The 25901-nt window shown below is 43.2% G+C and overlaps 1 protein-coding gene across 4 annotated transcripts in view; it reads right to left on the reverse strand.

Moving 5' to 3' along the window:
* The window catches only part of CELF6 (CUGBP Elav-like family member 6), a 40087-nt gene extending 34123 nt beyond the window's left edge, over positions 1-5964 (reverse strand). For 3 of the 4 annotated variants that reach the window (XM_049777916.1, XM_049777910.1, XM_049777941.1), the window contains exons 1-2: positions 5638-5964; positions 1063-1145 (exon numbers count right to left, since the gene is read on the reverse strand). In XM_049777916.1, the coding sequence (XP_049633873.1) occupies positions 1063-1145; positions 5638-5911 (357 nt within the window). In that variant the 5' untranslated portion in view covers positions 5912-5964. The remainder of the gene's footprint in view (positions 1-1062; positions 1146-5637) is intronic. The other variant, XM_049777933.1, reaches the window with a different exon arrangement.
* Between the last annotated feature and the right edge of the window lie 19937 nt (positions 5965-25901).

Consider the following 25901-nt stretch of genomic DNA (forward strand, 5'->3'; position numbering starts at 1 on the left):
AGGAGCATTTGTATTGCAAACAGCTAACCTGGATTCTATTTCCAGCATCCCATATGGTCCCCTGAGCCCACCAGGAGTGATTCCTGAGTGCAGAACCAGGAATAGCCCCTGAGCAAGTCAAATGTGGCCCCCAAACCAAAAAAAAATATATATATATGCACACACTTATATTAGTATGATTCTTTAACAACTCTCAACTAAACCACATCTCCATATGTGGAGAACAAAACACTCCTGTCTGTAAAACTGTCATTCCTGTGACATGTTTATGTCCCTTTCCTATCGTAGTCTCTCTCTTGTAGGCTAAAATAAGGACAATAGCTGAATATAGTTCCGGATTTGGTATGTCCAGTGTTTTTGTTCTAGAGCTATGACTTTTTTTGGATGAGAGAATATGGGGCTATGAGTGTAACCATGCTAGTTCCTAATATTCACCATTTGCCTCTTGTTCTATGATCAACCTGTCCCTGATTTAACCATGATCAATGTGACCCTGATTGGCCATTAGCCAAAAACATGTATCAGGTGCCACCGATACCCAACAGGTTGGCTACCTACAGAACCAGTGTTCTTCTAACTTTCATCAAGTGAGTGCAGTGTGGAAGGAAGGCCATCTTGGTGAGTCATTAAAAAATGACAGAAAAGGGATCAGAGAAAAGTACTACAAAGGACCCTTTAACTGGAGAAAATGGTAACATATTAATGCCTCTACCGCAGGATCTGTATATACGCTAATACCAGAGACAAATGATACCCGCAGTCAAAATTTTAGCCAAGGTAGAAAAATTTTAGCTTAGAACTCCTAGACACCTCTCCTAAAGATGGGGCCAAACACTTGAGTCACTAAGTTCAAGGTTTGAGTCAATTTCTTGGAGCAAAAATGACTGAATAAGCCAAAATAACTGTCTCTGTTCAGGGTACAGGTAAGCCCCCCTCCAAGGGAAAAAATGATACTGATTTTAGTTTCAGGTCCCACCCAGCCCCTATTTGTTGCTTTAGCATGCACAGAAGGCGTGTTCCCAGACTGAGGTAAGGCCCACCCCCCAACCCTGGTGGACTTACCCCTGGCAGGGTCTTCTGCTCGTGCAGTGCACTCTGGGCCTTGAGAGCAGAGTCCCGGGCGCAGTAGGTGAGGAAGGCACAGCCTGGGGAGGAAGAGGCTGGCTCAGGGGGTTTTCTGAGACCCCCAAATATTCTTTCTGAAGTCAACCCCATTAAGCCAACAAACTCAAGGTAATTCTCCTTTCAACAAGAATACTGCCTCTGAGGAGTCTTCTCTACCTCCCATCTTCTCTGAAGGAAGGATCTTTATATGACCGTGTCTCATGATCTGATTCCCTCATTTGCTCCTGAACTTCTAACTAGGGAACATGTGTTCTCCACATAATCACATGCTCAGACAACCCCACATCTCCCCACTTCCAGCCACTGGAATCACCAAGAATTAAATTCAACTACTTCCTGACTCAGAAGGAGGAGGCAAGAAGAGGGTTGGGAGCCAATCTCAGTCTGAAACTCATATTCACCCTGCTCCCCTCTGTCAAGTTTGAAATCAAGGGATGGATTTATTTGATCTGGGAAATTAGACTTGTTTAAGGACTGTTAGAGGTGGGAACTTCCAAGGAATGCCAACATTATCTAAGGATATTGATAAGTTAACTCTCCCAGGTTTTTAAGATAGAGCCTCTTCAAGGGTTGTTGTACCCCAAATCTAATTTCTTGAAGGGAATAATAGAAAGAGGGAAAATGTCTGGATTGAGTTAAAAGGTCAGTACTCTCATCTTTGTTTAGTCCTAGAACCTGTAGGTTAAGAAGCATTGAGTTTTTCCTTTCCAGTACTCATTGAACACTCACTCATTCAAAAATATTTACTGAATATTGGCTTATTGTGAGGGGAGCATTATAATGGGCTTTGGTATAAAATGGTAATAATATATATACATATATATATATATATATCAATCACAGGAGCACAGCAATTGAGTGAACAGGGTCAAGGAATATCTTAAAGAAGTCAATATGGAGATGAAGTCATAAAATTTTCCTATACATGGATGTACATTGAATCTACTATGCTGAGTGAAATAAGTCAGAGAGAGGGAAAGATGCAGAATGGTCTCACTCATCTATGGGTTTTAAGAAAAATGAAAGATATTTTTGCAATAATTTTTTTGGTTTTTGGGCCACACCCGGTGGTGCTCAGGGGTTACTTCTGGCTGTCTGCTCAGAAATAGCTCCTGGCAGGCACGGGGGACCATATGGGACACCGGGATTCGAACCAACCACCTTTGGTCCTGGATTGGCTGCTTGCAAGGCAAACGCCGCTGTGCTATCTCTCCGGGCCCTTTTGCAATAATTTTTAAAGACAAAAGAGAGGAGGGCTGGAAGTTCCAGCTCACTTCATGAAGCTCATCACAAAGAGTGATGAGCTTAGTTAGAGAAATAACTATATTGAGAACTATCCTAACAATGAGAATGTATGAGGGAAATAGAAAGCCTGTATAGAGTAGGCAGGGGTGGGGTGGGGAGGAGGGAGAATTGGGACATTGGTGATGGGAATGCTGCACTGGTGATGGCGGGTGTTCTTTACATGACAGAAACCCAACCACAATCATGTTTGTCATCAAGATGTTTAAATAAAATATTATTTTTTAAAAAAAGTCAATATGTTTTCAAGAAAATACTGGTTAGCCAGGTGGTAAGAAATCTGGTGACTTTTTCAGTAGAGGGGAAAGTAGATACTATATGAAGACTGAGGTGAGAATTTATTGTATTGGTGAAATGAATAGAAGAGGCTAGTATCATTAGAAAGTTATTAATGTGGGCAGAGTAACTGTGAGGTATGCAGAAATTCACTTGTCTATAATCTTCTAAATCTATCTAGATTTAAACTTCCTCCCTAAAAAATGGGAAAGCCACTAAAGAGTTTTCAGCAAGGCTGTGAGACAATAAGATTTTGTTTTCTAAGAGGACCTTCTGAGTGTAGGAAAGAGAGAGATTGAAGGAAAAATGTAGATGTTGGAAGCCTTTGATGAGTTTTCCACTTAATGCTCGCAGACTAAAAAAGTAGATGAGAACATTTTCTCTGTTGTCTTCTCTGTGGCCATCTCTTAAGATGATTGGGTGACATTCATTTATTGAATTAAAAGAACTTTAGGGAATTCCTGGGACAAAATCTTATCTACAGCAATCAGAAAACTGAACTCCAGCAAGATACTGGTGGCAGGGCAGGGCTTGGAATCTAGGATGAGAAGATTGTTTTTAAAGAACCATGACGGCCCCGATTAATACCCAACCAGTAAAGTAAAATGGGTCACTATGGCTTTTAGATATCCTTCTTGTGGGGTAGGGGTGGGGAGGATAATAATTTGGAAGACACCCACCAATCATCACTAAGGGAGGCATTACTGTCTTAGACAATTGTGGGTTGGTTTGGGGCTAACCAGAAAATGGGGCTGGAGTGATACACAGTAGGTAGGGTGTTTGCCCTGCATGTGACTGACCTGGATTTGATCCTTGGCATCCCATGTAATTCCCCAGAGCCTGCCAGGAGTAATTTCTGAGTGAAGAGGCAAGAATAACCCCTGACCATCACTGAATGTGGCCCCCTCTCAAAAAATCATTTTGATTCTGTTTACATATTTGCTTTTTCTGCCATCAAGTCATATCAGCTGGTACAGGGCTGGGGCCCTGACTGAAAGAAACAGGGGTCAAGTCAGCATCTAAAAGAGCCTTGGGTGAACTATCTAGAATAGGATATGGGAAAATAGAAATATGGAATGACAGAGAAATGTGGTTTAAGGGACAAGTGAATGAAAAATTAGAGCAAAGTGGAAAGAGAAAGGACAAGAGAACATTTCAGAGACTCTAATAGTGTCTCAGTAACAAAAGTATGAATTAAGAATATTTTATGTTTTCCTTGAATGTATATGGGCCAGAGAGATGAACAATTCTTACGGACTAAAATAAATGTCTAGAAAATAAGTTGCTATGGATGGGTGACCGCCATCTAGCTAGTCAAGCAAGTGACTGCGTTGGAAAGAATCTGACTCATGTGGCCTTATACTGTCCAGTCACCTTTAACAACTCCCTATCACACGGGCAGAAGATATAGCCCTATAAGCTAGTATCAAGTCTTTTAAAGACATTCTCCTGTGGCCCCTGTGTTGCTGTGCCTAGATATCTCAAGCCCTTCCAGTTGAAAATAGGTAGAGCCTGATTCTATCTCCCAGTCTTTAGGAAAGTACCTTGTAGCCTTTATCCAGTGCCTACCATTTCTCTCCTGGGGTAATGATGAAGGATTGCTCGTGACCCTACCCCCGCCCCCCTTAATCCTGAAACTGCAGCAAGGTTTATGTGAGAGGGATGGAGGTGTTTCTCCTCAAATCCATTTCCTTCCCCACCCATGTATGACATGTGACTGCCTGTTTTACTTGGGCCCAGCCTGGAAAGACTTTTCTGCATGTAAACAAGCCTCCTCCCTCTCTACAGAAAGAAAGGGGTGTGGCTGGACAGGACTGTGGTGTCTTCTTAAGCAACAGTAGAGAGAACCCTTTCTGCTTCTTCATCCTGAACCTTAAAATCCTGGTTCAGCACCCAGCTGTGAAGGAGGTGAAGTAGGAGGCCAAAAAGAGCAATAATGAGGAGGAAGAAAGGGAAATCAAGGAAGAGAGAAATGTTAGAGAATGAGAGAGGTGTGTAGGTTTCACTGAGGCTGTGGGATTATCTCAACTCGGGTTAGGGTTCTGACTCCACTCAGAAGAGGCTTAGAGTAGGATTGGAGTGAGTACAGTGGGTAGGGCGCTTGCCTTGCACAATGATCGGCCTACTAGGATTTAATCCATGGCACCATATGGTTTCCTGAGCTCACCAAGACTCATCCTGGAACACAGAGCTGGGAGAAAGGTCTGAGCATTACCAGGTGTGATTTAAAAGAAAAAGGCAGAGGATGGAATGTGGGACTAAGAGCTTCCTGGAAGAGGAACATAATTCTGTGGGTTAGCTAGGCAGGCCTGGATTCTGAAGAAGAGAGAGTTGGGGGTCTAGTTGAGGTGTAAAGCTGGCCAGTAAGAGTCAGAAGAAGGCTCTGGAGACCAACTTGGGCATGGAGGCACGGGTGACGGATGTAAGTTGGTCGAGGCCTGAACAAGGAAATAAATGCTCAATGGGGTGGGTGTTCTGGGATGACAGAGTTCTGGGCTTGGAGAAACTAACCGGAGGAGTAAGTTTCCCAATTCAAGATCTGGGATATTAGATTTGGAGGGGTGCAAAAAAAAAAAAAAAAAAAGGTTCAAAGGGTTAGGGGGACGTGAGAGGCGAGAGATTGGGGGGGTAGGCTGGGAGTGAGTGGAAGAAGGAAGGGTCAGGATCCAAGTGCTGATGCCAAGATGTCAGAAAATTCTGGGCTGGAGGCTCTGCACTCCTCCGGGGGAGGGGACAGGGCAGAGATGGGGGGCTGGCCCTGGAGTAGGTGGGTGTTGCAGGGCTGGCTGGAGCTGGGGCTGGGCCGCGCTGGAGATGGGCTTGGGGCTGGGCTGGGCTGGGCTGGGCTGGGCTGGGTTGGGTTGGGTTGGGTTGGGTTGGGCTGGGTTGGGTTGGGTTGGTTGGACCGGGCTGGGCTGGGCTGACCCCGCGCACCTTTGTGGAGGCCGGTGAGCCGGTCCTTGAGCACCGTCAGCTCGTAGATGCGGCCGAACTCCTCGAAGAGCGGCTTGAGGTCCTGTTCGTCCAAGCCCCGCGGGATCTGCCCCACGAAGAGCTTGATGGCGTCGTGGTCCTTCATGGGCACGGCGGCAGGACCCGGGGCGAGCCCGCTCACGCCGCCGCCGACGCCGCTGTCCGCGGTGCTGAAAGCCAGGCGCGGGCCCGGGCCGGCGGGCGGCGCAGACCCTCCGGGCGCGGCCGCGGCCATGTCCCCGCTGGCTCGGCCCCTGGGCGGCCGGCCAGTCCCACCGGTCCCGCCGGTCCCGCCGTCCCCTCCCTGGACCGCTGGAGAGGGCCCAGGGGGCGGGGCCCGGGCGCGGGGAGGGAGGGGCGATGGCGAGGGGGCGGGGCCAGGGGCGGGGCCGGCCCGGACTCCGGGGTCTGGCTCGAGCGTTTTGAAGCCGGAGCGCGCGGCCCCCCGGCCCCGCCCTCCCCGCCGCTGGTGACGTCAGGCAGCCGGCCGCCGGGTCTACGCACATGATTTGCATAATGAGGCGGCGGCGGCCAATCAGCGCGCGAGCTGGCCGGAGGGCTCGCGGGGGCGTGAGGGGGAGCGGGTGGGGGGAGCGGCGGGGGGCTCACGCGCTCCGGCTCGCCATGGCAACCGGTCCAGGGACCCGTCCTGGGGAGGTGTGTGCGTGCGCGCGTTTCGGAGATGTGCGGGCGTGGCCGTGCATCGCGCGATGCCTGTGTCGCGCGGGCGGGGGAAGGCGCTTCGTCATGCGTGGTGATGATGTCTGCGGGCGTCGGATCTCGCCCCCTGCCTTCCTTCCTCGCTCACTTGGGCAGCGCGCACAGGCATTGCACACGCTCCCCCAAGGCCCCGAGCCTGGACTGCGGGGATGGACGGGGATTCCTCTTCCCCCGCCCCCAGCCCCATTGCCGAGGTTGCTCCCGCGGGGCGCACCCCGCTGCACCCCGGTTCACCTCCCCTGGGTGTAGTCTCCCACCGCTTGCTCGCTCACTCACGAGCTCCAGATGCGCTCTCCCCGTCCGCAGCTGGAATGCCACCTTTTTCCCTTTGGCAGAAAGCAAAGAAAACAACATCTGAACTCCCAAACACAGTCCAAACTTAAGCCATATATATGTGTGTGTGTGTGTGTGTGTGTGTGTGTGTGTTTATATATATGTGTTTATATATATATGTATATATATGTGTATATATGTATATGTATATGTATATATATGTGTATATATATATATATATATACACACACACACACACACACACATTTACTCAGGCGCCGGCTTCGCCCCAGTTTTGTTGTACAAATAACAGCTGCCGGCCCAAGACTCCAGAAGCCTGGAGGGGTTCAGGACTGTGTTGCCTCCAATAAATTCTGGGTTTCCCTGCAAGAGAAGAAACGGAACTTGTCAGACAAGAGTTAAATATTTCAAATCCATCAAGTTACTATTAATGAAACAGGATATGTTCTCTTGTTTTCATCCCCCCCCCCAAAAAAAATCATTCATGAAAAAAAGGGGGGGCGATGGTGCAGTGCGTAGGGCGTTTGCCTTGTAGCACCACATATGGTCCCCAGAGTCTTCCAAGAGTGATGCCTGAGCTGGGGGAGATAGGCTGAGTGCTAAAGAGGGGTTTATGACTAAAAGGTGGCATAATAGTGTGGCTGATAGAATTTTACAACATTCATGTTTGAGTATTTGCTTGATGGGTAAGGGAGAACTAATACAATGAACATAAATAATTCATGTTATATGTTTTAATAACACCTTTTTGCCCTTTTTCAGTAAAACCGCTAAACTGTGTCCATTGACTATTCTAAGAATCATTTCAAAGAGCAGCAATAGGGCCCGAAGAAATAGCACAGCGGTGTTTGCCTTGCAAGCAGCCGATCCAGGACCAAAGGTGGTTAGTTCGAATCCCAGTGTCCCATATGGTCCCCCGTGCCTGCCAGGAGCTATTTCTGAGCAGACAGCCAGGAGTAACCCCTGAGCACCGCCGGGTGTGGCCCAAAAACCAAAAACAAACAAACAAACAAAGAGCAGCAACAATTTAGTCAACAAAATTTCTTAGAGTAGTACTCACATTCACAAATTCACAGATACATTAACCAGCCCTTTTCTCTCTGTTGCAAAAGCCACTGGGATATCCCAGGCTTCTCGGCTGTAATTAAAGTTTTTTAAAACTTTTTTTTAGATTTAGCTTTATTTAGGTTTTGGGGTCAAGTCAGGTGGGACCTATTATTGGCTCTGTGCTTAGGTATTACTCTGGGTGGAGCTCAGGGGCATGGCCCTGTGGTTCAACTACTTGTAAAGTGTCTTAATAAGTATACTGTCTCTCCAGCCAACTTTTAGTAGGAGTGATTAAAAGCCACTCCCCTTCGTGGGGGCTGAAGATGGCTCACTGATAAAAGCGCTCCCTGGGTTCAATCCCTGATGCCACTACCTGAGCTGAGCATAATCCTGGTAGCTCTGTTGTGTATGATTCCCTACACCACGACTGACTGATTTCTGACTGTACCTCATCAAGGTGTGTTTGAGCATCAAAACTGAAGGGCAAAACACTTGGCAAGTACTGTGGTTAAAAGATGTACGTGTGGGGCCGGAGCAATAGCACAGCGGTAGGGCGATTTCCTTGCACACGGCGGGTCCCAGACGGACCTTGGTTCAATTCCTGGCGTCCCAATGGTGGTCCCCCAACCAAGCCAGGAGCAATTTCTGAGCGCATAGCCAGGAGTAACCTCTGAGCATCACCAGATGTGGCCCCCAAAACCAAAAAAAAAAAAAGAAAAGAAAGAAAAAGATGTATGTGTGAGGCTGGAGAGATAGTACAGCTGGTAGAGCTCTTGCCTTGCATGTGGCCAACCCAGGTTTGATCCTTGACTTTCCATGTGATCCCCCATGCTCATTAGGAATGATCCCCAAATACAGAGCCAGGAGTAAACCTTGGGCAAAGAAGATGTAGCCAAAAGGAAACAAAAAGTCCTATGTGGGGCCGGTGAGGCGCTAGAGGTAAGGTGTCTACCTTGCAAGCGCTAGCCAAGGAAGGACTGCGGTTCGATCCCCCGCCGTCCCATATGGTCCCCCCCAGCCGGGGGCGATTTCTGAGCGCTTAGCCAGGAGTAACCCCTGAGCATCAAAACGGGTGTGGCCCGAAAAACAAAACAAAACAACAACAACAACAACAACAAAAGACCTATGTGCACTACAACCAGAGGGTATGTGAGCAGTACAATAGGAAAGTATGATATCTGGGAACTGTGGTGTTGATGTATATGAACACTGAAGCCTGATGTATGACACTATATATGAAAACATTCTGTGACTTATGTGTATTTGGGGGGGGGGTCACACCTAGCAGTGCTCAGGGGTTATTCCTTACTCTGCACTCAGAAATCGCTCTTGGCAGACTTGGGTAACCATATGATGCTGGGATTCGAACTACCATCTGTCCTGGATCGGCTGCTTGCAAGGCAAACGCCCTACTGCTGTGCTATCTCTCTGGCCCCTTATGTCTATTTTTGCTGAATTAGACTTCTGAGTTGACAGCTTTCTCTCTCTCTCTCCCCCCCCCCACTCATATCATTATGACCTTCATAGTTTCAGATGAGAAATGTACTTTTTTACTTGATTTTCCCTTTCTGGCAAGGTATTATCTCTTTCACACTGCTTTGACGACACATATTAGATCTCTTCCTCATTCCCCCCCTCCCGCCCCCAGTTTTTGGGCCATATCTGCTCAGGACTTACCTCTGTGCTCATTCTTGGCTGTGCTTATGGAACCATAAGTGATGCTGAGAATTAAACCCAGGTTGATCCTGTGTAAGTGCCTTACCCACTGTACTGTCTCTCCAGCCCCCCTAGTTTGATCTTCCTCTAGTGTGAGTGGCTCAGGGGCCAGGGGGTGGGGAGGATATTGCATCACACCAAGAAATGCAAGGGCACTCCTCCTCTTGAAGTCTGACTATTATGAGGCTCTATATGAATTCCTTTAGCTTTGTCCTCTTTGGAGTTTTTTTTTTCTTAATTCTAGATTTATAGTTTTGCGGGCTTTTTTCTCTCTAAATTTTCATAGTTTTAATCAAGTATTTCATCAAGTGTTTTGCTCATTTGTTTGGTTTTGGGTCACACGTAGTGGCTCTCAGACATTACTCCTTGCTCTGCGCTCAAAAATCACTGCTGGCAAGCTTGGGGAACCATATGGGAGGCCAGGATCAAACCCAGGTTGGCCCCACATGCAAGGCAAATGCCCTACCTACCTATTGTTCTATCACTCGAGCTCCATCATCAAGTATTTTTTAAGTCTCTTCCTTTTTCCCTTTTTTTTTTTTTTTTTTGGTCCTTCAGGACTATGAAAATAGAAATATTCTATGTATTTTATTATACTGCCACAGTTCTCTAAATCACTGAGGGTTTTTCTGAGGGAGTCACATCTAGCAGTGATCAGGCTACTCCTTATTGTGCTCTTAGGGGGTCACAACTGGAGGTAGGTGTTTGAGGGACCATAGATGATGTGAAAAATAAAAACAGTACAGGCCAGTGCAGAAACTGCTGTACTATCTCTCTGGCTACTGCTGTTCACCTTTTTTTATTTTTTATCTTTTTTTAATTAATTTTTTATTTTTAATTATGAGAACAATGATGCAAAGAGGACAAGGTAAAGTTATAGTGAAAGGACAATTGCCCATAAACAGAGTTCTCAGAAGAAATCCCCTTGCTGACGCCTAAATATTGAACTTACAAAGAACATCAAGAAAAATAAGGCAGAACCCATGTACAATTACTTTGTCTACAAGTCCCCAGATTGTAGTACATTATAACATTTCTTAGCAGTACACAAAGCAACCTAAAGCCATGAGTTTTATGTGACTCCTTAAACATTGAAGGCATAGTATTTTTTATATTTTCATGCACATGCATATTAGTTTAAGTTAACATCAAAAGTTTGAGTTTTTTTTAAGGTTAGTCAAAAGAGCACAGTAAAAATGGTGTTAGAGTGGCAAATATTGTTTGCATAGGCCCACCAAAATATGGGGGACATGGAAAGGAAAAGCCTTGGTTTAAATACAAGGAGACCCTACCCCTGAAGTTTCCTGGCATAAGACCAACTCTAGGCTCTAGGCAAACTAGTTTATTCAATTCAAGTCATTTTCTATAGTGCCAATACAGTTTTATTTTTCATGCAGTCTCTATTGTTGGCATCAGGTTTCTGTATTAAAGATCCTGGAATCTGCACATCCTACATTGAAGTCAGGCTGGTGTGGAATATCCTCTAGCTTCACCTCACAAATAAGGGGCAATACAGAAAGCCCTGTCCAGTAAGCAGGTCATTGTTGTTGTTGTCTTCTCAGTGTTAAGGGAAGTCTCTTTTGAATAGGTTGATATCAGAGCAGCGGTAGGGTCTTCCCTGGTAGAGGATTGCTTCCAGGTGATGTTATAGATAACCTTGGATGTTTCGTAGATAGCTTCCCTGGTTCAGGGGTGAATGGAGAATGCCCATTCTTCTGAGGCCTGTGCCAGGTCTTTATGTCAATATTCAGGGTGTAAGGTCCCATTGCACTACAAGATTTGTGTGTTCCCATCTCTATTAGATAAGAACTTATTTGTATGTATAGTATTTTCCCATTTTAGTGTGCCTATGCAAACAAAAATAAAGCCACGTGGCATTATCAGAGTATACAGGGGCGTAAGAACACGTCCAACAATACCCATGACTTGGTTCAAACATAAGCATTAAACTGAGGGATTCTTTCACCAAATTCCCTATTGAACAGTTCACAAAGAGAAGAAAAGATAATAAAGGGGGGGGGAATCGTCACAGTATAAGAAAATATTCAGCAAAGGTTATAACCGTCAAATAAAACACACATAAAATGTTGAAAAGACATATGTGTCCTTTTTATGCCTTTTGGAATAGTTGGGTGGGTGTTAACTCCAGGGCACCACTTTGGTCTGTGACTTAGGACGCTACAGTACTTAAGTTAAAAAGGGTAAATGTGTAGTAATGATGATAGGGGGTAAGAGAGTTAAAGAGAAAAATGATCTTTTGTAGGGGTGTGCCAAAGGGCAGAGTACAAAATGAACATTCTGCATACATAAAACCATAATTCAATGATAGTGAGTACTATTAATGTATCTTGTGCCCCCACACGATTTTGAAAATATAGACTGGTAAGAGATTACCAGTGACTGCTTCAAGAAGCTGGGAGGTCAGAAGTTCAGAGCCCTACCCAGACCCTCCTTAAGGAGCCGAGTTGGGAGAAAGCCTAGGGTACCTTCAAGCTCCGCCAAGGGACCCAACTCGCTGGCTTTCCCAGGCATGTGGCCCGGGGAAGTCCTGGAGATCTGGAGCAAGGCAGTAGAGGGGTGCTGGGGTCATCCAAGTCCTGCACCCACCCTAGGCCTGGTTAAGAAGGCCTCTGGCATGGCGGAGGCCTGTTGAACCCCATGCTGCTAGAGACTCCCCACTGCTCACTTTTTAACGTATATTTTTTCTCTGTTCAGATTGGTTGAGTTCTATACTATCTTCAATTTTACTGTTCTTTTTATGTCATCTACATTTGTTTGTTTGTTTGTTTGTTTTAGGGCCACGCTCTGCAATGCTCAGGGGTTATTCCTGGCTCTGCACTCAGGAATTACTCTTGGTTGGTGTTCAGGAGACCTTATTAGTTGCCAGGAAATTAAAAACTGGTTGACTTCATGCAAAGCAAGCACTCTCCTTGCTCTCCAGCCCCCACTGACACCTGCATTTGAATGTTGAAGTCATGCAGTGAATTTTTTCTTTAACTATTAACTTTTTTTTTTAATTTGCTGGGTACCAAACCTGTAGCCTTACACATGTGCTCTGTCATTGAGTTACATCTCTGTCTCAATTTTCCATCTTAGTGCAGTTTTCTACTTCTAAAATTTCCATTTGAGGGGTAAGAGAGTAATACATGAGTTAAGACACTTATCCTGCATGTGGCTGAGCTGACTTTAATTCCTGCACCAAATATGGTTCCCCAAGCACAACTAGAATGATACCTAAAAACTGCTTCTCCATCTATTCCTGCTCCCTCTCACTCTTCCACTCTTTTCTTTAGTGATGTTGGAGATTGAATCTAGGTCTCAAGCATGCAAGACATGTACTTGACCATTAAACCACACCTCTGACACCCTGTAATTCCCTTTTATTGATTGTAAATTGATTCTAATATACTCATTAATAAACCTCTTGATTGCTAAAGTTGGCCTCAGAGGAAGTTTCCCAGGGAATTACAAGATTCTATTTTTTCTACTCACAACTGAAAACTGAGATTGGATATGCCAGATTATCTTCTTTTATCTTCCTATCTAATGGTTTATTTTCCCAGATTTTATTACCTCGGCTTCCTTGGATGCAATATTTTATTACAGAGTTCAAAAACTACTTTCATTATGCATTGTTATTTTGTAATATTGCTTTAAAATTTTCAAGCACTGTGTTTTCTTGAAAGGTTTTATAAAAGCATATACTAGGAAAACAAGTATAAAACTTTAACTTAAATTATTTATGAACACTACCACCAGAAGAGCCATGTTAAAAGAATGAGGACTGAGTGTAAAGAAAAAGAAAGCTTGAATGATGGGGAAAATTATTTTTGAGATGGAAGATGTATTTCAATTAAAAGACATGGGAGAAGATTGCTCCCCAAAAGAAGCATGACTGCTATATCAATAAAAGAAGTCCTTCAGAGCTAGGCTGATAATGGTATGGTTTACTGTGAAAGAATTAGAGGCTTCCTATTATTAGTGGCCTTTTTCTTTTTTTTTTCTTTCTTTTTTTTTTTCTTTTTTTTTTGTGGTTTTTGGGTCACACCCGGCAGTGCTCAGGGGTTATTCCTGGCTCCAGGCTCAGAAATTGCTCCTGGCAGGCACAGGGGACCATATGGGGCGCCGGGATTCGAACCGATGACCTCCTGCATGAAAGGCAAACGCCTTACCTCCATGCTATCTCTCCGGCCCCTATTAGTGGCCTTTTTCAAGTAAAGCTCTTCATGCAAGGAAATCAAAGTTAGAGTTCTGGAATCTCAGTTATCTGAGAGAAACCCAAAGCTTGCAAACCTACAAAAATAAATAAATAAATAAATAAACATTGAGAAGGCTAAAATTGGTTGACATCAAATGGCAAATTTGTGTTTGTAACTTCCTTAACAGTGGCTACTTTAGAGCTAGAGAGATAGCTTGGAGGTAAAGCATTTGCCTTGCATGCGGAAGGACGGTGATTTGAATTCCAGCATCCCATATGGTCCCCCAAGCCCACCAGGAGCAATTTCTGAGCATAGAGCCGGGAGGAACCCTGAGCACTGACAAGTGTGACCAAAAACCCAAAGGAAAAATAACAAAACAATGGCTACTTTAAATTAAAAAATAAAGCACAGCATTGCTGTGAGGAAGATGCCATTTCTTTTTCTTTTTTCATTTTGGTTTTTGGGTCACACCTGGCAGCGCTCAGGGATTACTCCTGGCTCTAATAAAGTTAAAAAAAATATGGGGGTGGTGCCGGAGAGATAGCATAGAGGTAAGGCATTTGCCTTTCATGCAGAAGAACGGTGGTTCGAATCCTGGCAACCCCTATGGTCCCCCGAGCCTGCCAGGAGCGATTTCTGAGTGCAAAGCCAGGAGTAACCCCTGAGCGCTGCTGGGTGTGACTCAAAAAAACAAAACAAAACAAACAAACAAAAAGAAATGTTAAATACGGGCTGGAGCGGTGGTGCAGTCGTTAGACATATGCCTTGCACATACTAACCTATCCCCAGTGTCCCATATGGTCCCCCAAGATAGGAGCAATTTCTGAGCACATAGCCAAGAGTAACCCCTGAGAATCACCAAGTGTGGCCCAAAAAGCAAAAAAATATTTTTTTTAAATAAATTATATTGTGCTTGCTAAGAGGGCAGTATTAGGAGGTAGATGGAAAACTGACGCAATGGTGAAAGGAAGGTACACTAGTGGAAGGATTGCTGTTAAAACATTGAAAGCCTGAAACAACTGTATTATGAACAAACAACTTAGTGAATCATTGTAGAATCAAATAATTAAAGATGGAGCTGGATGGAAGCGGATGCCATCCCAGGCCACGTGGCTCCGCAACCCCCATCCAGCTGGCGGGTCCCAGGCCCAGGTGAACGGCAGAATCAGACTCATCCAGAGACAGGCATCAGGAAGCATCAACTTTATTCATCCCTGTTCACCACATGTGTGTGGCCTATCTTATAACCTTTCAAGCATTGCTATTCTTAGCCCTGCATCTTAACTCCTTTCAGCCATCTTTCCTTTGGGCTCCATGCTGCCCAAAGACCAGAAGTGAGAGAGCCAGCCAAGCCAAAAGCCAAAAGGGCTAAGACCCAAAAGCCAGAGAGCCCAGCAGGGCAAAAGGAGGCCCGGATCCCCTGGGTCAAAGGCTTATCTACCTTTTCCAAGACCCCTCCCAGGAATGGGCGGGTAATGTGTTTGCTTTGCATGTAGATAATCCAGGTTGATCCCAGGTTTGATCTATCATCCCCCGAAGAAGCCAAGAGTGATCCCTGAGTGCAGAACCAGGAGTAAGCTCTGAACACTGCCAGCTATGTCCAAAAAACAAACAACAACAACAACAACATAATGTATTTGAGAGATGGAGCAAATACTATAAAATATGCCACCCCTACCGCACACACATAACCAAAATAGCTCTAAAAAACCAACTGTCAGACATGACCCCTAAACTAACAAAAATTTAACATTACTATAACCATATTACTTAACCTATAGTAAAACTTAAATAGTATATTTGTACCATATATTTTTATTTTCTCAAATTTTAACTGTACTATTTCTGAAGTTAAATTTTTCTTCTCTCTTTTTCGGTTTGGGGGGTGTCATACTTGGCCGTGTTCATGACTTAATCTTATCTCTGTGCTAAGGGATCACTCCAGAGGGGCTCAGATGACCAAATGCCAGAAATGAAATTCAGGCCAGTCACATGCAAAGCAAGTGCCTTATCCACTGTATTATCTCTCCAGGACCCCTCTTTTTTCCTTTCTATCTTACTCTTTTTTTTTTAATTTTTCAGAATTGTGGTTACAGAAATGGGTTCCAGTCATAGACTGTACACCACGCTTCACCAGTGCAACTTTTCAGCCACTAATGTCCCTCATTTCCCTTCTCCCACCCCTGCATGTCTTTAGGATAGGAATTGTACTTCTCTCACTATCATTGTCATGGTAGTTGTCAGAGCAGTTACCACTCCTTATGGTAAGATTCATATCAGGGCTGGTCCTCCTGGCCCTCATCTCTATTGTCTCTGGATATTATTACCATACTGCCTTTTATTTTTCTTATAGATCATAGATGAGTGAGAATATTTGATGTCTATCCTCCCTCTGACACATTTCACATAGCACAGTAATCTCCATGTCCATCTATGTATAGGAAAATTTCATGACTTCATTTTTCCTAACAGCTGCATAGTATTTCATTGTGTGGATTTACCATAGTATCTTTAGTCACTCATCTGTTTCCAAGTACCTGGAATAAAGACAGACTTTCAGGACAATGGAATAAATATGAGTATTCAGAGAATGACCTCCAGACATGCAATCAATTAATCTTTGATAAAGGGGCAAGAAACACAAAATGGAGCAAGAAAATCCTCGCTTGTTTCCAGATTTCCTTTTCTTGTTTCCAGATTCTGGCTATTATAAATAGTGCTGTGCTGAACATAGGAGTGGAGAGAGCATTTTTGTATAGTGTGTATTTGTTCCTAGGGTATATTCCTAAGAGTGGTATTGCTGGATAATTTATGGGATCTCAATTTCCAGGTTTTTTGAGGAACATTCAGATTGTTTTTCTGCAAGGCTGGACTAGACAGCATTCCCACTAGCAGTGAATGAGAATTCCTTTCTACCCACATCCACTCCAGCACCAGTTGTTCTTTTTCTTTGTGATGTGTGCTAGTGTCTGTGTTGTGAAATGATACCACATTGTTGTTTTTTGATTTGCATCTTCCTGATGTTTAGTGATGCTGAACATTTTTTTCATGTGCCTTTTGGCCATCTGTATTTATTTGAGTAAATGTCTGTTCATTTCTTCTCCCCATTTTTGATGGGATTATATTTTTTTTTCTTGAGTTCTGTCAGTACCTTGTGTATCTTGTATGTATATTAGCCCCTTATTGGATAGATATTGAGTGAATAGATTCTCTCATTCTGTGGGTAGCTTTTATCTCCTAGTTACTGTTTCCTCCTTTGAAGTGCAGAAGATTCTTAGTTTAATGTAGTCCCATTTGTTTATCTCTACTTTTATTTGCTTGGACAGTAGGGTTTCCTCCTTGAAGATGCCTTTAGTCTAAATTTTATGGAGTGTTTTGTCTATGTTTTTTTCTATATACCTTATAGGTTTGATATCAAGGTCTTTAATCCATTTTGATTTTACCTTTGTGCATGGAGTTAGATAGAAGTCTGAGTTCAGGGGGCCAGAGAGATAGCATGAAGGTAAGGCATTTGCCTTTCATGCAGGAGGTCATCGGTTCGAATCCCGGCGCCCCATATGGTCCCCCGTGCCTGCCAGGAGCAATTTCTGAGCCTGGAGCCAGGAATAACCCCTGAGCACTGCCGGGTGTGACCCAAAAACAAAAAAAAACAAACAAACAACAACAAAAAAGAAGTCTGAGTTCACTTTTTTGTATGTGGCTAACCAATTATCCCAACATAACTTGTTGAAAAGGCTTTCCTTGCTCCATTTTCCATTTTTTGCTCCTTTATCAAAGATTAATTGATTGTATGTCTGGGGGTCATTCTCTGAATACTCAAATCTATTCCACTGACCCGAGGATCTGTCTTTATTCTAATATCATGATGTTTTAATGGCTATTGCTTGTAGTATAATTTAAACTTGAGGAAAGTGATGCCTACCATCTTTTTCCCCTTACAGATTGCTTTACTATTCCTGGGAGTTAAGTATTCCAAATAAATTTCAGGAGTGTCTGATTCCTGCCTTTGAAGAATGTCTTGGGTATCTTTAGAGGGGTTGCATTAAATCTGTACAATGCTTTAGGCAATGTTGCCATTTTGTTTTTGTTTTGGGGCCACACTCGGCGGTGCTCAGGGGCTACTCCTGGCTCTGTGCTCAAAAATCGCTCCTGGCAGGCACGGGGGATCATATGGGTTGCTGGGATTTGAACCACCTTTGGTCCTTGGTGGTTGCAAGGCAAACACCCTACCGCTGTGCTGTATCTCTGGCCCAGGAATGTTGTCATTTTAATTATTTTAATCTTCCCAATCTATGAAAAAGGTATATGTCTTCATTTCCTTGTCTCCTCTTATTTCTTGAAGCAGTGTTCTGTAATTTTCTTTGTATGCATCTTTCACCTTTTTAGTTAAATTAACTCCAAGTTTTTTTTTTTTTTTTTTTTTTTTTGGTTTTTGGGCCACACCCTGTGACGCTCAGGGGTTACTCCTGGCTATGCGCTCAGAAGTTGCTCCTGGCTTCTTGGGGGACCATATGGGGCACCGGGGGATCGAACCGCGGTCCGTCCTAGGCTAGCGCAGGCAAGGCAGGCACCTTACCTCCAGCGCCACCGCCCGGCCCCCAAATTAACTCCAAGTTAAATTAACTTGTGGCATTGTTGTGAATGAGATTTTTATGTCTATTTCTTCTCTATCATTATTTGTATATAAAAATGCCATGGATATTTTTGCTTGTCTATTTTTAGCCTACTACATTGCTATACAAATCTATTGTTTCTAGAAGTTTTTGGTAGTCTTTAGACTTTTCTAAATATAGTATCATGTCATCTGCAAACAGTGATAGCTTGATTTCTTCCTTTCCTATATGGGTGTCCTTGATACTTTTTTCTTGCGTTATAGCTATGGCAAGTATTTCCAGAGTTGTGTAGAATAGGAGTGGTTAAAAGGAGCAGCCTTGTCTTGTGCCAAGTTTTAGAGAAAAGGCTTTTAGTTTTTCTCCACTGAGTATACTTGCCATGGGTTTGTGGTAAATGGCCTTGACCTACTGAGAAAAGTTCCTTTCATTTCCATCTTGTTCAGAGTTTTTATTATGAATGAGTGTTGGACCTTATCAAATGCTTTATATATCTATTATTATGATCACTATATTTTCCTTTTGTTGATATGGTTTATTACAGTAATTGACTTGTATATGTCAAACCTTGTATCTTTAGAATGAATCCTTGATCATGGTGTATGACCTTCTTGATGAGCTATTGGCTCCTATTTGCATGAAGAGCTGGGCTCAGGCTGCACCATTGGTGTGTAAACTGTTCCTGGTCCTATCTTGTAACTCATCCTGCTGAAAGTCTCCTGATCTATGTCATCCTTTGGCTTCTGCAGCTGTCGGAGTCACTCGAGTCATTGAACTCCAAGTCATCCCCAGAGAAGAAGGCAGGCACACTGCTGTTGCTGGTGTGTTCCTAGTGGTCACTTTCTACCACTTATTTTCACCATAGACTGTTGCTCACAACTGGTTTTGGTTTTTTCTTTCTTTCTTTTATTTTTTTAAGTTTTTGGGTCACACCCAGCGGTGCTCAGGGGTTACTCCTGGCTGTCTGCTCAGAAATAGCTCCTGGCAGGCACGGGGGACCATATGGGACACCGGGATTCGAACCAACCACCTTTGGTCCTGGATCGGCTGCTTGCAAGGCAAACGCCACTGTGCTATCTCTCCGGGCCCTGGTTTTGGCTTTTTAAAGATCTTAGGCTCTATGTCATTTCCTAATCTGTGACTGTTACATGCAGTTTTTTCAGACTCCAAAAGACTGCACTGCCAAATGAAATTGTGATCCAGAATTTACCCTCTTCTCACACTACCTCAAAAGACTTAGGGGCTATGTATACCTTCTTTGCATACTTTTTTTGTTTTTGTTTTTGGGTCACACCTGGCAGTGCTCAGGGGTTACTCCTGGCTTTATGCTTAGAAATCGCTCCTGGCAGGCTCAGAGGACCATATGAAATGCCACTGACTTTCTGCGTGCAAGGCAAACACTTTACCTCCATGCTATCTCTCTGTGCCCCCTTTTATACTTCTTAAGTGAATGTCTTCAACATGTGTATTATTTTTTGGGTGGGTGTCACACCCAGTAGCACTCAGGAGTTACTCCTGGCTCAGAAATCTCTTCTGGCAGGCTTGAGGGGACCATATGGAATGCAGGGGATCAAATCTGGGTCTGTCCTGGTTAGCCACGTGCAAGGCAAATGTCCTATGGCTGTGCTATCACTCTGGCCCAACATGTATATTCTTTATTGTTTATTACATTGTTATTACCGCTTTCCCCCTTCTCTTTAGATTTGCTAGTAAGAATTCTTAGAATTATATCTTATATATTATAGATAGTACCCTTGAAGTTTTGAGCTTTTGATAGGGATTGTTTGGTTTGTTATTATCTTCCCCTTAGGCCCCAATAGTATGCTATGGCACCGTTCCTTTAGCATGGGAGCATTAAAATAAGAAAATATGGGGCTGGAGCAATAGCACAATGGTAGAGTGTTTGCCTTGCACATGGCCAATCTAGGACGGACCTTGATTCAATCCCCCGGCATCCCATATGATTCCCTGAGCCAGAAGCAATTTTGAGCACATAGCCAGGAGTAACCCATGAACATCACAGGGTGTGACCCAAAAAGCAAAATAATAATAATAATAATAATAATAATAATATATATAAAATATATAAAGTGCCCCCCTTTACAGAGCCTCGCGCTCTCCTGGGAGGTGCGCCCCACTATTTGAGAAGCACTGGCCTAGGGAAATTGGAGATCGTCTAGAAATGAATGGAACTGCCATGGCACATACTTGTCCCAGGTTAGCTAACATGCTAACCTGACTATGGCTTGGAAGTAAGCAATGACTTGCTTTGAAGGCAGATTTTCTGGCCTTGCCACTTAATGTTTAGATGGAACTAGGAGACACATCAAAACATCCTGACTATGACATAGGATATGTGCTAACACCAATATCTCCAATTACTGAAAGTAAAATCACTGACAGTGAAAACTGTGATTGAAGAGAACCTTTCTTAAAACCTTGAAGAAAGAATTTGGGGTTAGACAAATTAGTGACCCTGGTCCCTGAAGTTAGTCTTTGGGCAAGATGCTTTGTGAGTAGGGATACCCTGTTTTTAGGCCAAAAGTATTTTTATTTCTATTTTTCCAACTTTTGCTGCACCTATGCAAAATATTGCCAACCCCTTTATCTTTTAGTTAGAGGAATCTTCCCTTTTCTTAGAACCATGGGGTGTAAATTACTTTGTTTTTCTATAAAGTCAATTAGGAAGAGAGATGTTGGTTTACTGGGTTCTATCCTATTCAGTTATCAATCTCCATCCTAGGGTGTGATCTGGTGTTTGGATTACTGGGTCCCTCCCTACTTAGTATTCATTCTCCACCCTAGGGTGTGGTCTGATTCTTGCTAATACAAGCTTGGGTTTTAGGAAGACAGTGCATTAATTTTCCTATATTCCTGCACTAAATGTCTTCCTTCGTAAGAACAGAAGGTTGTGTATTGGGATTCCTGAACCCATTCTTGCCCCGTTTCAGTGTGTGGATTATTTCCCATGTCGATCTTTGCTTTCAGACCTGTGTCTCTCCAGATACTGGTTTTGGAGCCTGAGGTTCCCTTTACACATATTTTGCTTTAAATATCTTAAAATTGATATTTATAAAATTGATTGATAAAAATTGATAAAATTGATATTGATTAAAATTGATAAAAAAAAGATATTTAGGGGCCGGGTGGTGGCGCTGGAGGTAAGGTGCCTGCCTTACCTGCGCTAACCTTGGACAGACCGCGGTTCGATCCCCCGGCGTCCCATATGGTCCCCCAAGCCAGGAGCGACTTCTGAGCGCATAGCCAGGAGTAACCTCTGAGCGTCACCGGGTGTGGCCCAAAAAAAACAAAAAAAAACAAAAAAAAAAAGATATTTAAATATCTTAAAATGTGAAGCCCTTGCAAGCGACAGACCCAGGTTCTGTCACCCCTGGCATCCCATATGGTTCCCCAAGCCCACCAGAGTGTTTCCCGAGTACAGAGCTCAAAGTAACCCCTAAGCACCACCAGTTGTCATCTAAAAAATTTAAAAAAAAAGACAAATAATATGGTAATATTGTTTTCCTGATGTAACTGGCTTCCAACCTTTTATTGAAGGGACATATCTGTGCGTGGGAGAACAAGCCAACCTAACCTAACATCTGCACTGCTAAAGCAAGAACCTTATTGGCTAAATTTACCAAAAGAGGTTTATGTATAGTTTTCCCATCTTGTCTTTTTTATGTCAATTGGAATTCTTAGCTCAAAACCTCACTGACATTTTATACATTAAATTATTTTAATATAGAATAATAAGCCAGTTTTTTTTTTATTGTCTACTGTACCGTAACTCTGGCCCCTCAGGTTTGTTTTTTCTTTTCTTTTCTTTCTTTCTTTTTTTTTTTTTTTTTTTTTTTGCTGAGCCAGAGCAGCAGCGCAAGCAGTAGGGAATTTGCCTTGCAAACACTATCCTAGGACGGACCATGATTAGATCTCCCAGCATCCCATATGGCCCCCCAAGCCAGGAGTGATTTCTGAGTGCATAGACAGGAGTAATACCTGAGCATCACCAGGTGTAGCCCAAAAACAAAAACAAACAAACAAAAAAAGGTGTTGCCTTTTTTAAAAATTTTATTTATTTCTTTTTTTAGGGTTTTCCCAAGTGAAGTGTTGCCCTCTAAACAATGAAATACTCGTATTTGGGTATTAGCATCAATGCTTTAAAAATTAGTATTCAGGGCCCGGAGAGATAGCACAGCGGCGTTTGCCTTGCAAGCAGCCAATCCAGGACCAAAGGTGGTTGGTTCGAATCCCGGTGTCCCATATGGTCCCCCGTGCCTGCCTGGAGCTATTTCTGAGCAGACAGCCACGAGTAACCCCTGAGCACTGCCGGGAGTGGCCCAAAAACCAAAAAAAAAAAAATTAGTATTCAATATTTGTGCTGGCTAAAGCAAAAGGAAGTAAACAAGAAGTCTGATGTCCCTAAGAAAAAGAGAAACCCCAAATTATCAACAGGAAGCAAATGGTATGTTCAATTTTAGAATAGCACCAAAATGCTGAGTAAAGGAAAGATTCATTTGCAAATGAATGAAAGGAAACTGCAGTCATTTCTGGAGTTGAAGTGGTTGAGCCTATAATATTTTTTCTCTCTCCTTTTCTTCTGTTTTTTTTTTTTTTTTTTTTTTTTTTTAGGCCACCTGTGGCTATACTCAGGGCTTACCCTTTTCTCTATGATCAGGGATCACTTCTGGCAATGACTCAGGGAACCATATAGAGCAATGGGGAGTAAACCTAGGGTGTTCAATGTGTATTCAAGGTAAATTCTCTACTCACTATATACTATTTCTTCTGCCCCTCTTCTTTCTCCTTTGTCATCCTTTCCTTCTTCCTTCCTTCCTTCCTTCCTTCCTTCCTTCCTTCCTTCCTTCCTTCCTTCCTTCCTTCCTTCCTTCCTTCCTTCCTTCCGTCCTTCCGTCCTTCCTTCCTTCCGTCCTTCCTTCCTTCCTTTTTCTCCCTCCCTCCCTTCCTTCTTCCTCCCCTCCCTTCCTCCCTCCCTCCCTCCTTCTCTCCTTCCCCCCACTGAGGATTGAACTGAGGGCCTCTACAGCTAAGCTTCAACCCTTGGCCTGAGCCCACAATAGTTGTTGGGTTTTTTATTTTGATTTTTGGGTTGCACCCAGCAACACTCAGGGGTTACTCCTGGCTCCATGCTCAGAAATCGCTCCTGGCAGAGACCATATGAAATGCCGGGATTCAAACCACTGTCTTTTTGCATACAAGGCAAATGCCCTACCTCCATGCTAGCTCTTTGGCTCGTGATTTTTTTTAATTTTTTTATTTAAACAACTTTATTATATACATGATTGTGTTTGGGTTTCAGTCATGTAAAGAACACCACCGATCACCAGTGCAACATTCCCATCACCAATGTCCCAAATCTCCCTCCTCACCACCACACCCCCTCCTGTATTCTAGACAGGCTTTCTATTTTCCTTGTACATTCTCATTATTAGGATAGTTCAAAACGTAGTTATTTCTCTAACAAAATTCATCCATGTTTGTGGTGAGCTTCATGAGGTAAACTGTAACTTCCAGCTCTTTTCTCTTTTGTGTCTGAAAGATATTATTGCAAGAATGTCTTTCATTTTTCTTAAACCCATAGATGAGTGAGACCATTTTGTGTCTTTCTCTCTCTCTCTCTCTCTGAATTATTTCACTCAGCATAATAGAGTCCATGTACATCCATTTATAGGAAAATTTCATGACTTCATCTCTCCTGACAGCTGCATAATATTCCATTGTGTATATGTACCACTGTTTGCTTAGCCATTCATCTGTTTAAGGGTATCTTGGCTATTTCCAGAGTCTTGCTATGGTAAATAGTGCAGCAACGAATATAGGGGTTTTTGTATTGTATTATTGTGTTCCTAGGGTATATTCCTAGGAGTGGTATAGCTGGGTTGTATGGGAGCGCATTTTACCATTTTGGGAGGTATCTCCGTATTGCTTTCCATAAAGGTTGAACTAGATGGCATTCCCACCAGCAGTTCCTTTCTCTCCACATCCCAGCCAACACTGCTTCTTCTCATTCCTTGTGATGTGTGCCATTCTCTGTGGTGTGAGGTGGTTCCTCATAGTTGTTTTGATTTGCATCTCTCTGATGAATTTGTGATGTGGAGCATTTTTTTCATGTCTTTTGGCCACTTGTATTTCTTCTTTGTCAAAGTGTCTGTCCATTTATTCTCCCCATTTTTTGATGGGATTAGATGGGTTTTTTTTTGTAAATGTCTGTCAATGCCTTGTGTATTTTGGAGTTTTACTATTCTTCTTTACTGAATTATTGTGAGATACGTAGTTACAAAGTTGTTGATAGTCAAATTCAGTTAAACAATATTTCAACACCCATCCATTCACCATTATAAATACCACTACCAATGTCCCCAGTTTCCCTTCTGCCCTCCTCCCTACCTGTCTCTATGGCAGATACTTTCCTCTTCTCTCTCTCTCTCTCTCTCTCTCTCTCTCTCTCTCTCTCTCTCCCCCCCCCACTGTGGTTTGCAATACTGTTACTGAGTGTGTCATGCATATCACTTTCCCTCCTTTCAGCACCCAGTTTTCCAACTATCAAAGTCATAATGGTGCCTTCTCTGTCCTAACTGCACTCCTGCTCTTTGTGCCAAGATTTCTACCATGTCCTTCTGAACCTCGTATCTATTGGCTTTGGGTATTATTCTCATACTATGGGATTTTTTGTATCTCATGTAATATCAAAGCTTCCTTCTTAGATGAAGTTCAAACTAGAAGAAACTAATGGGAATAAAAGCCAAATATAGACAGGAATTTATTTTTAAAAAGTAGTAAAACAACCGGCCCAGAGAGATAGCACAGCGGCGTTTGCCTTGCAAGCAGCCAATCCAGGACCAAAGGTGGTTGGTTTGAATCCCGGTGTCCCATATGGTCCCCCGTGCCTGCCAGGAGCTATTTCTGAGCAGACAGCCAGGAGGAACCCCTGAGCACCACCGGGTGTGGCCCAAAACAAAACAAACAAACAAACAGAAAAAAGTCGTAAAACAAAAAAAAGGAAGCAGATCAAAAGAGTAGTGATTGCAGTTCTCAGGAGTCAGAAATCATGTCTGTTTTTTTTTCAATAATTTTTATTGTGACCAAAATGAATTACAAATCTTTCACTGTAATATTTTAAGTACATAGTGATATTAAACCAGGGGAATTCCTACCACCAGTGTTGTCCTCCCTCCACCTGTTCCCAGCATGCATCCCATATTCCCTTCCTGTCCCCCCCCCCACAGCTGCTAATATAAGTGGTCTCCTTTGTGTCTAGCTTGTTGTAGATTTGGTATCAATTCTGTTGTCATTGGCTTTAGATTTGGTGTTTAAGTCTGATCATTTTTTTGTTTCTACTTAATGTTCATATGACTATTTGGTCTTGGTTCCATCCATTTCTTCCCCTCAATTTATGAGGCAAAACAAGATGATTCAGGTTATGTGGTTCTGTTCGAAAAGAAAAGAACAAAATAGAAAAAGCGAAAAAGGAAAAATAAAAGAAAGGAAAGGAAAAAATATAAACTATCAAACAAACAAAAATAAAAAGCAAACAAACAAAAAAACGGGAGAAATCCATCTAGAGGTTATAAATATCAATTTAAAAGAAGAAGAAAAAAGAAGAAAAACATGACAAAAA

The sequence above is a fragment of the Suncus etruscus genome, chromosome 1 (genome assembly GCF_024139225.1).
Source record: "Suncus etruscus isolate mSunEtr1 chromosome 1, mSunEtr1.pri.cur, whole genome shotgun sequence".
Classification (NCBI taxonomy): Eukaryota; Metazoa; Chordata; class Mammalia; order Eulipotyphla; family Soricidae; genus Suncus; species Suncus etruscus.